This window comes from Enoplosus armatus, chromosome 14, assembly GCF_043641665.1.
Source record: "Enoplosus armatus isolate fEnoArm2 chromosome 14, fEnoArm2.hap1, whole genome shotgun sequence".
Taxonomy (NCBI): domain Eukaryota; kingdom Metazoa; phylum Chordata; class Actinopteri; order Centrarchiformes; family Enoplosidae; genus Enoplosus; species Enoplosus armatus.
In genome coordinates, this window is record NC_092193.1 from 21021502 (window position 1) to 21034333 (window position 12832).

The 12832-nt window shown below is 42.2% G+C and overlaps 1 protein-coding gene across 1 annotated transcript in view; it reads right to left on the reverse strand.

The window, feature by feature from the left end:
• Positions 1–12832, reverse strand: part of astn1 (astrotactin 1) — a 335823-nt gene that overhangs the window by 265041 nt on the left and 57950 nt on the right. Inside the window, exon 2 of the mRNA XM_070918552.1 lies at positions 9779–9960. Coding sequence (XP_070774653.1) covers positions 9779–9960 — 182 coding nt within the window. The remainder of the gene's footprint in view (positions 1–9778; positions 9961–12832) is intronic.

The following is a 12832-nucleotide window of genomic DNA, read 5'->3' on the forward strand; positions in this document are numbered from 1 at the left end:
GAGTTGGAGTGTTGAAGATCAAACGCAGGAAGATTTTTCCATAATACATGAAGGCCTTTAATATTTAAGTAAGCCACACATCTGAGCCAGTTCAATGATATGCAGTACATCACTATAATAATAATAATAATAATAATAGGAATAATTAAAGTAATGTAAATCACCCCCCAAAAAGCAATTAGCAAGAAAAGAGAAATTCAAAGGATTGGAAAAGAGGAAACTGGCAAGTAGGCAACAATATGTAATGATAACAACAATAGCTAACCAAGTGTTATACTACATTACAAATCAGCACTGGGGTTCAACAAGGCCTCTGAGGCGCTTTCAAAACGCAGGGCTGTAGAATTAATGGTAATGTATGGCTAGCAGTCCTACCACCAAACAAGTATGGAAAAGGCAGTTCAATCTGAGTGATGGTGTTTAATAGACAAAGAATGTTTGGATAATAGTATTAGTGAGTGAAGTCTGCTTGTGTCACTGTAGGGAGTCAAACACCCAGTGGAGCCTAGAAACTACATTTCTATGGTCCCACGGTATAAAGCTTGGATAAATGTGACCACTAAATGGCATGTATTATGTTGGTAGCCTTGTTATTAATACCACCATTAAAACAACAGTGCAAAAGTATCCAATTTACTATCCCCTGAAATGTTTCCAGTGATAAAGGTGATTTCAATTCAAGCTTATTTAGAGGGATTTCCAAAGCAAATCTGTATTTGGACAATGGCTGCAGGAGGCAGGGGGTCCTGGAGGTCCTGGAAGATATATTTGTGTTGTTGCAAGATCCTTTTTTTTTTTTTTGGTCTCTGTCGCATACCCCACCTCCCCCAGTCCCTGGCATCTTTTGTTTTATTCATCGTAATGGTGAAGACCGAATCTTTAATACTACAAACACTACCATTATGAACTGCATACTCTCAACAGCACGCACACGTGATTTACATGATTTTTCCAATTATACCTCATTAATACCAATTATGTTAAGTGATGCTGAATTATACTTCCTCTTAAATTAAGCTCCCCTTTAATCCATGCTATATTCTACATGTAGCTGCTACGTGTATACATTCCTATTCTGAATCTCACTCGGCACAAACATTTAACCGGTTCAAGCGACTATCATTCCCAAAGTTTCATCTGCACCAATCCAAAACTCATTTTTACACTCGTTCAGGTGTGACTAATTCATTTAGTGGCGGGGGAAATGCGAGGTAGCAATTCACCATGTTTCTACAAATACTACAAAAATTAGAAATATGCGGTGGAATGCAAGGAAAATAATAGCTTAGGGCTTCGGTATAAAACGTTATGATATTCAATTACTGTTAGTGTTGGGGAATTGTGATAATCATTGAGTGCCTGGGTTCAGATAAGACAGAAAGTCTCGTCCCGAGGAACAGAATGTCATGCAAATGCAGGAGATAATCACACTTTCAATACATTGGAACTCAGTTGAAAGGAACCTTTTTCACACACATTTGGACAATCAGCTCTTCCTTATACTTTCTTATCCATTACTCAAATCTCAGCTCTGAAATACATGTGGCTTGCAATTTCTTTTATAGGACCACTCTACAGGACTGCTAATCATGCTATCTAAAATGTTCATACAATAGAAAATATGAGCAAAATCAATGCTTTTAAACCCATTTAATTTGTACAATATTTACAATCATCACAGTCTTTTGCACAAGTTGTGTAGTACGATGTATGATGTGATTGAAATGTCTTATTTCACCTGATTAACATTTATGGATCAAATAAAGGTGGCAGTAGAGAGATGTCCCTTTATTCTTCAGTGGTGCGAGTGTTCATGAAGCAGAATATCACCCGGCAGGTATGGCAGCTCTTTGCAAACGGAAAAAAAAGAAGTGAAAGGCAACGTTACGGTACTAACACAGCCAAAGCTGCCTCTGCATTTTTTTTTTTTTTTTTTTTCTGTCCTTTCTTTCAGTCAGAGTCGTCTGTATAGGAAATTAAATTGAGGCTAAAAGTCCATGGTTCATTTTCTTTCAGCATAAAGCCAGTGTGGCGTCCTGTGCGTTTGCAAAGGGACAATAAACCAGCCGAGCAGCGTGTGACATTTCGGCTCCCGTGCAAGTCTGATGTATTAAAAGCATGCCGTCTGCTTAATGAGACACCGGCCCTCGCTAAAACCCCAACACCGAGCGGAAATTATTTGATGCTGACGCCACGTCAAGTCCGACCGGCTCTTCCTGTGCGCTCGCTGAGACACAGCTTGAGGCGCGACACAAGACACAAAAGCGGAAAGAGACGCGTTAATAGAAAAATGATACTGATACTACATCAGAGTTGTCAAGGTTGAAGGTTGGGCGGTTTGGTCCTGTGTCCTCCCAGTCCCCCCCCCCCCGACCTTTGTTGTTTTTCCAGTAGACTACGTTTGTTTAATTCGAGCTCCATTACTGTAGACGTGTGACGATAGATGAAAGATGGGAGAACAGTGGTGCTAAGATTCAATACTTCATCCGGTGAAAGAGGAATACTCTCTCTCGTTATGAGCAACTTTCACATGACATATAGTCATTTGATTCATTGCTAATAAAAAATATTGATTAGTGCAGCTTTAATCTAAGAAAGTATGTCCTTTTTTTCTGCTAAAACTGTGATTTTCATTGTGTTGTTTTGTTTTTTGTTGGAAAAAAAAAAACACCCCATGGTGCTCTGTGGTCTGCATCAGAGGTTGAGCAGCACCACAAACAGGCCGGGCACTCGGGCTGTGTGCCCTCCTCACAGCCCGCAGGGAAGCTATGGATTGGTTTGTCTCGCTCGGCAGGCTTTTCAAAAACACGCCATGCTGTGATGCTCAGAGAGCAGCTCTGGAGGCTGGGATTCTGCCGCGGCTACTGCTTTACAAGTGGTCAGGGTCGCATTGATTTAAGGTTTATACGATCAATGCTATCAACGCGGGTTTTAGGAGGGTCACCACATGAATGTCAATACCCCACGAGCTGAGCTGTGTCACAATGACCATCTCCTCCCATAAACGGACTGACGCATGATATCGGTGTGTGTGTGTGTGTGTGTGTGTGTGTGTGTGTGTGTGTGTGTGTGTGTGTGTGTGTGTGTGTGTGAATCCCTGCGACTCTTGCTCCCAATGTAGGCTCAACATTTTTTAAAGATCAATTGTGAAATTGTAAATTGTGAAACAAACTGTGGCGCGACAGAAAGTGCTATCACTGACGGCTTAGACTCACACTGAAACAAAATGTAATGACTTTCACGGTCTGTCAGGCGCTAAATTGCCATGTGCTGCTGTAGCACATGACATTAACTAGAATTACCGCCCCTCGGTTGTGTCCAACAAGTCAAGTGTCAAGTTGCAGTTTACATCCATGTCTGTCCAGACTCATATTATATGCAGTGAAGAGTGTATTGTTTGTTTGAATGGAAGTTGTCACTATATTGATGATACCTATATATGATTCCAGTGAATGTACATTGTTGAACTGATTGATTGAATGAAGGATTATCATAGATGTGTTGGCTAAACAGGTAGACCCTAACCCTTGATTACTGAGTAAAGATGGATCCTAAAAGAGCGTAGCTACACAAAATGTGGTGCTTTTGTTTTCTCCTGGCATTTTTAGATGTGAAGCCTCTCTATGAGCTGTAGGTGAAACTCACAGGATCACGATCAGCTCGGCGCGCTCCAACGCGTAGTTTGCAGTCACGTGACGCTCGAAATTTAGAAAGAGGCAGGAAGTGGAAGGCAGAATGGACGAGATGGAGGAAAGCCCGAACCGTGGTAGTCATTGTTTTCTCATTGTGTCGTCCCAGTCAGTGTGTGTGTGTGTGTAAGTAATCTGGAATTTTGAGGTCACAATGACATTTGACCTTTGAGTCTTAAGTGTCACCTGTTTTCCCCGGACATTATGATGTCACAATGAGGTTGACCTTTGACCTTTTGGGTAAAAAAATGTCATCACTTTATCGCTGTATCCCATTAAATATCTGTGTGAAATGTTGTCATAATTACCGCATCAATTATTAAGTTATGGCCAAAAATGTGTTTGTCCAAGTCACAATGACCTTTGACATTTGAGTCAGAAGTGTCACCTATTCAGTGTCCGACTGTGAAATAGTTATGGCCATAAGTGGAGGCATAAAAAGAGATCAGAGAGGCTGAACATCTTTACATATTACATGTCAAGAGATCCTGTTGAAACCCTTTCAATTTTGTTTACAATTACACAAAAAATACACACATTTTGGAAGCCGGTGTTTTGGTCAAATACAGTCATGGTACAGGGGTTTCATCGGGATATCAAACGCTGATCTGCATACATAGAAGCTCAGAGCTCTGAGACATACTGTATATATGAATCTGGGAGCTACCATTTGACAAAATCCGCACACTTTCACAAATTTCACGCAAATAAGAATGCGTGTTTTAATTAAATCCATATTCCATATTTCCACAATAGAAAATGCACAATATAGTGTTGAAATGGGTACTAACTGGTAATCTTCCAACATAAGGTCTCTTTCTTTGAAAACCAAAATAAATCTTTTGGTTTTTCATACTCTACTCAGCTAAGCACGATTCTATGTTTTCTGTAAACATCTCAATGCTGTTTATTCTCCTCACTGCAAGGAATTTCTTATTATATTATGTTATTATATTTACCCCCAAATGTCCTTATTTTTTTTGCTAAATGCTAAATGTATGCTTAACCTTTCCTGAAACTGTCTATGTTTTACAAGACACAAGGGCAAAACTTCAGAGGAAAAAGGGGCCGTTTTCAACAACGCTTTTAAAAGCGCTCTTTTTTTTCCAATGTGTCATATTAGATAACAAAAAGGGGTCGTTGGCCCCGACTAACTCAGTCTGTCTTTTTCGGTTGTTTTACGTTGCATTTCACCATTTTCATCACAGTGAATTACAAACAATGCCATTAGGCAATGCCACATACGACTGATACAAACTGATACTTGTGCATTAGTTGTGTCAGTATCAATACTCCTGCCAGTATAAGACAACCAATAATTGCTTTATTATAGCCTGATATGAACTTTACAGTGCTATCATCAGCTATCATTAGCCGGTCACTCAGCAGGACACCTGTCAAGTTCTCCACTGGTTCTCACACCACGACTAAACCCACGACTTTTTGCCTATGGCCGCTATTCCTTCTAATGCTGGTCTGTCCCTGGACTCTTGGACATCGTAAGCGTATGAATATACATTTTGAACCTCTTCAGTGTCAAAACCAGCATTGGGATCCATACTTAATAATGAACTGGAGCTAACTTGGTCGCTGTCACTTTTGTTACGTCCAATTATGTTTTGATGTGGAAGTAAAACTCTCTTTCCTGATTTTTCTAAACACTGATTTACTGGGGTTTCCAATCTGCAAGTTGCACCTTCATACACATTTTAGAAAATAGAAATACATTTGGACCATAATGAACGGTAGGGAAGGTGTAAATTTGCAATATACACAAACACTACATCGCTGATCAACACTGTAAACTACTGGCTTACAAGTATTAAGAGGTAGTACTTCTACTACTGTAGTATTTCTACTGCTGCTAATCTCAGTTGCACGCCCACAATCTTTCATACTCATCCACACTGCTGACAATTGACTGTTGCATTCATGTGTCGGGGTGGGGGTGAGGGGTTGAACGTGACGTTGCCTGATAGTTCTGGGGCGGGGTGTCCTGGAGTGTATATCACAGATTCTCTTTGAGGCCAATCGAACAGAATTACTGGATTTTCTCTGGGAAAAGGAACATTCTGTTGCGATGAACAGTATAAAACGGGACCAGGATCGATAGACAGTGTAATAAAGTGACAGCACATGTAATTCGCTAACTCAATAAAAGTGGATTTAGTGTTAAATTACTCTTTAAACCTACAGTATGTATGATGCAGTTCCTATTTCAGGAAGCACAAGGAAGACTGAAACAAAAAGGGAGCAGCCTGGCAGTATCTGCAGCCGTTAACATCAGACACCATACGGCTCTGACAGACTCGACTGCTCCTCACCTTTTGGGTTGAGTGGGCACAGTGGGGGGCTTTTTTCACACTACTGATCCACAGAAAACTTGTACCTCAAAGGCTTCCACGCAGCTGAGGTAAACCAAAATCTGGCCCGTGGTGCCCAAACCGTTCAACATCCAGCAAAACGGGACAGTGCGTTGTGTAGTTGTGTGGGCCAGAACTGCAGTATTTCTGATGACTACAGGGAGTTGCTCCTCTATGGTTAAAACAAAACAATTTCGTTTCATTTTATCGCTTCATCTGTGAACCTTTTTTGTCATTGGATGTCTCCCTTTTTGGTTTGAGTTTCACTAAGATGCTTGCAGAAATTAAAGAAGTTGCTTTATGGCCTCAGAGGAAAAAACAATCGAGCTAAAAGAGATTCACAAGGGGGGGGACATCAAATCTAACCCCTAAGCTTGAAAAACCCATATTAGTCTTTCATATAATGTAATTGACTTGGTTTGGTTTGGATACCTCCGTACTGTATGTGATGATTGGATTGATCCATTGAGGCCCCGTGGCAAAACAGCAGCTGATTAGAATTTGGAAATTAAAAAGGGAGAATTGTGTATTGCAATGAAATACTGGAGCTCAAGAGTCTCAACAGATAAGCAATCATGCCGCACTGACTATCTGATGCCGTTTTCAATATATCGTGTTTTTATTTGTCTTTATTTGGCCGGAGTGTTACTAGTGTTTACTTCGCAGCCGTCTCTGCCTGCAGGGCTCGAGCTGAAGTCTGGGACGTGTGTTTGAACTGCCAGTGCCTCACCTGGTGTTGGGTACAGACAGGCACAAGGTTGGTCATCTATTATGGATGACCAGCCGCGGCCAGTGGAGGACACTGTGGTCACCTTGTTGGATGTGAATGCACGGGGAGAAGCTTTGAACCCTGCATGAGGAAGCCTCCAACTTCGGAACAGTGCGCTTCAAATGCAAGAGCATAACTGGTGAAAATGACTCGCTTCTTGGTTCAGATTTTGACACAATCTCCGATACTGCGTTTGAAAACAGAAATGACTAAAACTGATTGGATGTGTTTAATTATCAGGTGCGATTATAGCCTGGCCTCGCTTTTCTGGCCTCAGACCTCAACTTTGGTGCAGTTCATTGAACCTGATTCCCCATAATCAGCCTGGCTCGCTGTCAAGCCTTAAAATGCTGGAGTCCCAACTCATCCATTAGGCATAAACAGTCTCATGGTGGGCACGGTGGCCAGGCAATGAACTGTGGCAGATTACGCGTTCTGCTTCCTGGCTGAGCCGACCTGGCCGGGACGTGCAGACCTGGGACCTTTTCAAGTCCATTTCGTGTGTCGGATAAAAAAAAAAAAAAAAAGAACGTGGCAACAGGGCTGTAAAACACAGCCCTTGAGGTAAATGATAACGGAGACACATGATTTCATTTCAACGCTAAAAAGACGAGTGACTTTAGTGGCACGCAGTTATTGGAATGTAGACTCTTATCTAGTGCTGAAACAAATTCATAGGAAATGAATCATTTTGATAATTGCGTATTGTTTAAGTCATTTCTCAAGTAACCGTGTCAAACGTTTGATGGTTCCGGCTCCTCCATTGTGAGGATCTGCTGATTGAACTAAACCCAAATTATTTTTCATTATGGTAAATGGTAAATGGACTTCACTTATATAGCGCTTTTCAACCTTGTTGCTTCCCAAAGCGCTTTACAGTTTGGTTTCATTCACCCACGGCGACCGAGCTGCCATGCAAGGTGCCGGCCTCCATCGGGGGCAGCTTGGGGTTCAGTGTCTTGCTCAAGGACACTTCACCCGACCCGCTGTACCTCCTGTGCGACAGTGCTAACCACTGCACCACCATGCCCGTTGCTTGCTGTGTAACCATACGCCAGAAGGGTTTCCTACGATGTCGCTGAGACGCAATTACGATATTCACAGCTGTACCCCACTGCTTTTTTCCCCACATCTCCCAGACCGCTACCTGTGCTGACTGCCACTGTCCTGCAGTCCCCCAAGACATACAAAGGAAAGAGGTCTGGTGACAGGTGTGTGCTTGAGCTAAAAAAGCCCGTAAAGCAGCCGTCACAGGACCCCTTTTGTATCCACAAGGAGCTGAACAAGTGACACGGCTTTGGATTTATAGGTCGGGGCTTCCAGCCGGGTGGCAAGCTGCAGCGGGGCCTGGGCAGCGCAGCGGCAACACCGCTTCCATCTGTTGTCACGGTCTGCTCATATCTGCATGCTAATCCTTCTCTACCCACACCTTCATGAAAACACCCTTGTGGCAGCGCTACCGCCGCAGCTCTTTCAGGATGAGGAATTAGCAGAGCAGGGAGCACAAAGACACGGACCTGAGGTTGATGGGATGTGAAACGCAGATAGAGCGGGGAGTAAAAAAAAAAAGTGAGATTAGAGGAGAATCAAAGAGGTAAGAAGCAGAACCTCCGCTCTTATTTCCACATGAAAATGTTGTCACCACTCGAGCCTGTGCGCCCAGTAGATCGGTTTGATGCTCGCTATTACATGCAGAGGATAGTCAAGGTCAGTTATTTGTTTCAAGGTCTCAAGATCGGTGACATTCAGCGGGCGTCGGAGCGCGGCACCCTGCCTCCGCTCAGTAGAAGTAGCTGCCGGCAAAAAAAGCTTCTCAAGCTGACTAATCATTTGTGTATGCTGCTAAAATATGCATTCAATGTCTGAAAATACATATCATCCATCAAAGCACGATTGTAATGTCTTTGGGCTGGAAAAGGGCACTGGGAGTAGGTGTGGCATATCTAAAATCTAATAAATATACATTTCCTCAGGCAAGAGGAGGAAGCTGCGAGATCTAAGGATTCATTTCCTACTCTGTCGACATAGCAGATAAGGTTTGATACAGTGCAGGCATGCAAAAATCTACATTGCGACTGAAATGTGGAACTTTATAAATGTGTGTTCCACACAGAAATACAGAATTCCATTTTTCACTGCCTATACTCTGTACATAGTCTCTCTGACATAAAAAGGGTAAAAGTATCCATTTTCTTCTGCTTTAACCACTAGGAAACTGCTTCTATACAGGAGTCCACCCTGACTCCCTCCATGTCTTTATAGTTGTGACACACCCATGCTCTGTGTCCAACATGTCCGTGCCCTGTGGCAGGCTGCAGAACAGCAGGCTAGGGTGCATGCCATGCACTCGATATGTGTCCTATAGAAACAAATCTGGCAGTGGACTGACAGTGGCAGAGCTTTTTTCAAAAAAAGAGAGCGATATCGTGTACGTTTGAAAGAAAGACGAGTTATTATACCAGAGAGTGAACTGTAAGACACAGAGATGTTTTGTAAATTACTTTTCTTTTTTTTTCTTTTTTTTTTGCCTCTAAAAACAGCCATTGTACCATGACAGACATCTGCAGGATTTATCTGCTCCCTGAAACCTTTACTCTGGGAGAGAGAAAAAAAAAGTGTGCAGTCAGCTGTTTCATTTTTGGAATACACGGGGAAACAAAAACAAGAGGGAGGGACATGTTATCTTATCTCAATGATGGTATCTCTGAGGATGTTACAGCTCCGGGGGAAAATAACTCAACCACACTGAAAGAACACCGTATATTTAAAATCCATATCCATCTCAATGAAACAGTCAGAGAGAAAAGCAATTTATTTCCTTTTATCGGTTTAATTTTGCAAATGAGAGATTTTGGCCAATTAAAAAAGTTCTTGACTGCATGTCAGAAGTAAAAGATATTGTAATATTAGACTTGGAGACTGTTTCCATGTTTAGCCCCCAGAACAGGGAGTTTTACCATGACAGAGATGTGCAGGATGCGGAGCTCCTCCTTCGTCGAATCGTTGGCCGGGTCCTCGGTCGGTTCCGGGAGGTTCAGGCTGCCGTCCTGGTGATGGATGTGGAAGAGCAGAGTGCCGTTCTCCAGCCACTGCTGCCTCCAGCGCACCAGAGGGATGTCCTCTGAATTGCCAGAGATCTCTGCCAGAAACAACAGAGAAGCAAATAGAACTAAATGAGTTTGTTTTGAAGAGAAGTTTGTTTGAACCGTCAACCAGGACAGGTGTCATTTCACATTCGTAGCCGTCAGTCCAAACTGAAATATCTCAGCTGTTGGGTGGAATGCCGTGCAATTTTCATGGTCACCTGAGTACAAATCCTCCCCGACTTTGGTGACATTTCCCCTAGTGCCGCCACGAGCTTGACATTTGTGGTTTTCATTGAAATATCTCTATATTCACCAGAGGATGAATCCTAATGATCTCCTGGCTTTTTAGTGACATTGTGAGCAAGTCGGTGTGCTGAGGTTAGCATTTAGCTCAAAGTTATCACAGTTTCTATCATTGTGAGCAGTCATTGAAACGGTGCAGTCCAATGATTTCTTTAGTCAAAAAGATAAAGATGTCTCTCTTTTGCATTTATTTAGCAAAAAGAATCTTGGTGCTTGGGTGCTTGTACAAATGGTGGCCTATTGCATTTTATAGGTACTCAGTGCCAGCCACCCCCCACCCCACCCGCCTATACCTGAAACACCTATCAACCATCGGAGTTTCTATGCATGTCGGGGAGGAACGGAAATCACAAGAAATGATTCAACTCAAAAGACAAAGATGAGTAAACAGTGGTTTTATTGAAGCAGCGGAGAGTAAGACACACTGTGCTTCGTGTCGTACCTCAGTTCCTCAGACAATACGTTTCACTCCTCGCCGTTTGAAGTATTCGTTATGTATGCCAAAACACACACAGTGCAGAAATGGAAAAACATTATAAATGCATGACGGAGCTTTATGGGTGATTTGCCGTTATGTAAGTGTGAAGAGTAGCGGAGATGCGCCGGGCTCATAAGTCATGAGAAGAAAGTATAGAGATCACAGGGAGTGCAACCGGGACTTCAGACTGAATCCCACCACCACCCTACAAAGGAACTGCTCCAACAGGCAGCTGCTGGAACTGATTGTTTATTGGTTATTTGCAGACCAAAAGATAGAAATAGAAATCCAGATTCAAACCGTGTGTGTAGGAATATGTAGCAGATCTTAAATGTACATTGAAATGTAGTCATTGAAAGTCAAATGCTGTAGAAACAATGATTACATTTAACAGAAATACATTTTTAACCAAATTCAACGTCGTTTCAAGCTGGACATCGAGAGATTTTTTAACCTGCAAATGACCAAATCTTTGCTTATTGGGTACGCTGTGCATAAAGAAATACATATATACATATATAAATACCCTAAAAATAAAGGGTTAGGGTTTTCTTAGTCTCTATATATAATTCATTTCACTGTAATCAGAAGTATTTCAACCAAGGCTATATTCAGCTCATAATAGTGTTTATATTTTCTCTGGATCCAGGTGGTCTCTTACTTCCTGCAGTTATTCGTCTAGTCCCTCACAGTTAGTCAATCAGCCACCTGGTGACTTTCTCTGCGATACTGCGGCATTGTGGGAGCTTATTTCATTATTCTCCCTTTTAGAGCAAAAGCTAGCAAAACGATCATATTTACATGACGTGGAAACTGCGTCAATTGTGATTTGCACTGAGAATACGTACTTATGGTCCGTCACAGACTAAAACAAACACCTTCACTTTCCACCACTTCCTCCCCTTACAACAATAACAAACGTCGTTGATGTACGGCGCAAAGATGTGCAGGTTTGTCATCACATTCAAAAGAGATGGCGCACTGAGAACACGACGATGACATTTTCTTCAAATCAATTTAATGACACTGAAAACTGCAAAATGCTTCTTGAAAGAAAACCCCGCCAGAACGTAGACAAGGGAGGCGAGGAAATATTGATTTCAAATTTGTTTGGGATAAAATGACGGCTTAAGGGTTCCTTTATGGGTTGGGAACATTTTGAGCTGAATAAACCATTTCAAAACGCCCACTGGATTATCTGAAAAGAGCAACTGTCAGAGAGCCGAACAACGGGCCCGTTTTATGAAATCATCAAAAGTTGATGTTTGGAGATTCGTGGTTTTCACAGGAAAGAGATGAAAGAAAGAACTTGAAAAGTGTTTTTACATACACCTGCATAACTGTAATAATAGCTTGCATTCTTTTGTTACTGGTTTATAGGTTCCATTGTTGGTGGCGGAGGCCCACATTCCCTTTCAAATTTCTAATTAGGAATTTGCAGATCAGATCCTGTTTAATGCCACCATTTGCAAAATGGTACACAGTGCACATCCTTGTACTGTTTATGGATCACTTTGGACACTCTGCCATGAAATAGACTATTACACTAATTGCTAGCATGACCCAGTGCTGCACACAGATCTATTATCCAAAATGCATCATGCTAGCTCTGCTGGTATGCAAGCTATCAAACAATATAAAGCTCATTTTTACACACAGATGTCACAATGAACTTAACAGAGAAGCAGTGCAAGCACGACGCAGAGCAGAAAGGGATGGCGGTATTGCACTGAAGGGACACAGTCCATTAGCGAATAGTCCATAATTGATCAAAGTCCATACTATGTGCTGGTTTATTCGTGCAGCGGCGCAGCGATGGTTGCAGGGAGAAAAGCACGGCCTGTAAATAATAATGAGGATTAGGCCTGATCAAAAGAAAAAGCCCAGAACTGAGTGACTCGAGCAGCAAGTTGAGGCGCTTGTGTTAGCATGGGAGATGAGAATTAGGACAGGAACAACAAGGAACGGAAAGCCAGGGGAAGGTAACGCATGAAACGCTCAAGACATCCAACTCTCACACCACAAAACCTACTTATCACTGTAAGGGCCTTGTGCAGAGATCTATATATAAACACAGGCTAACCCCATGCTACACGAGACCATCACACTGATTACTGCCTAAGATGTAGTTGCAAGCAAGATTT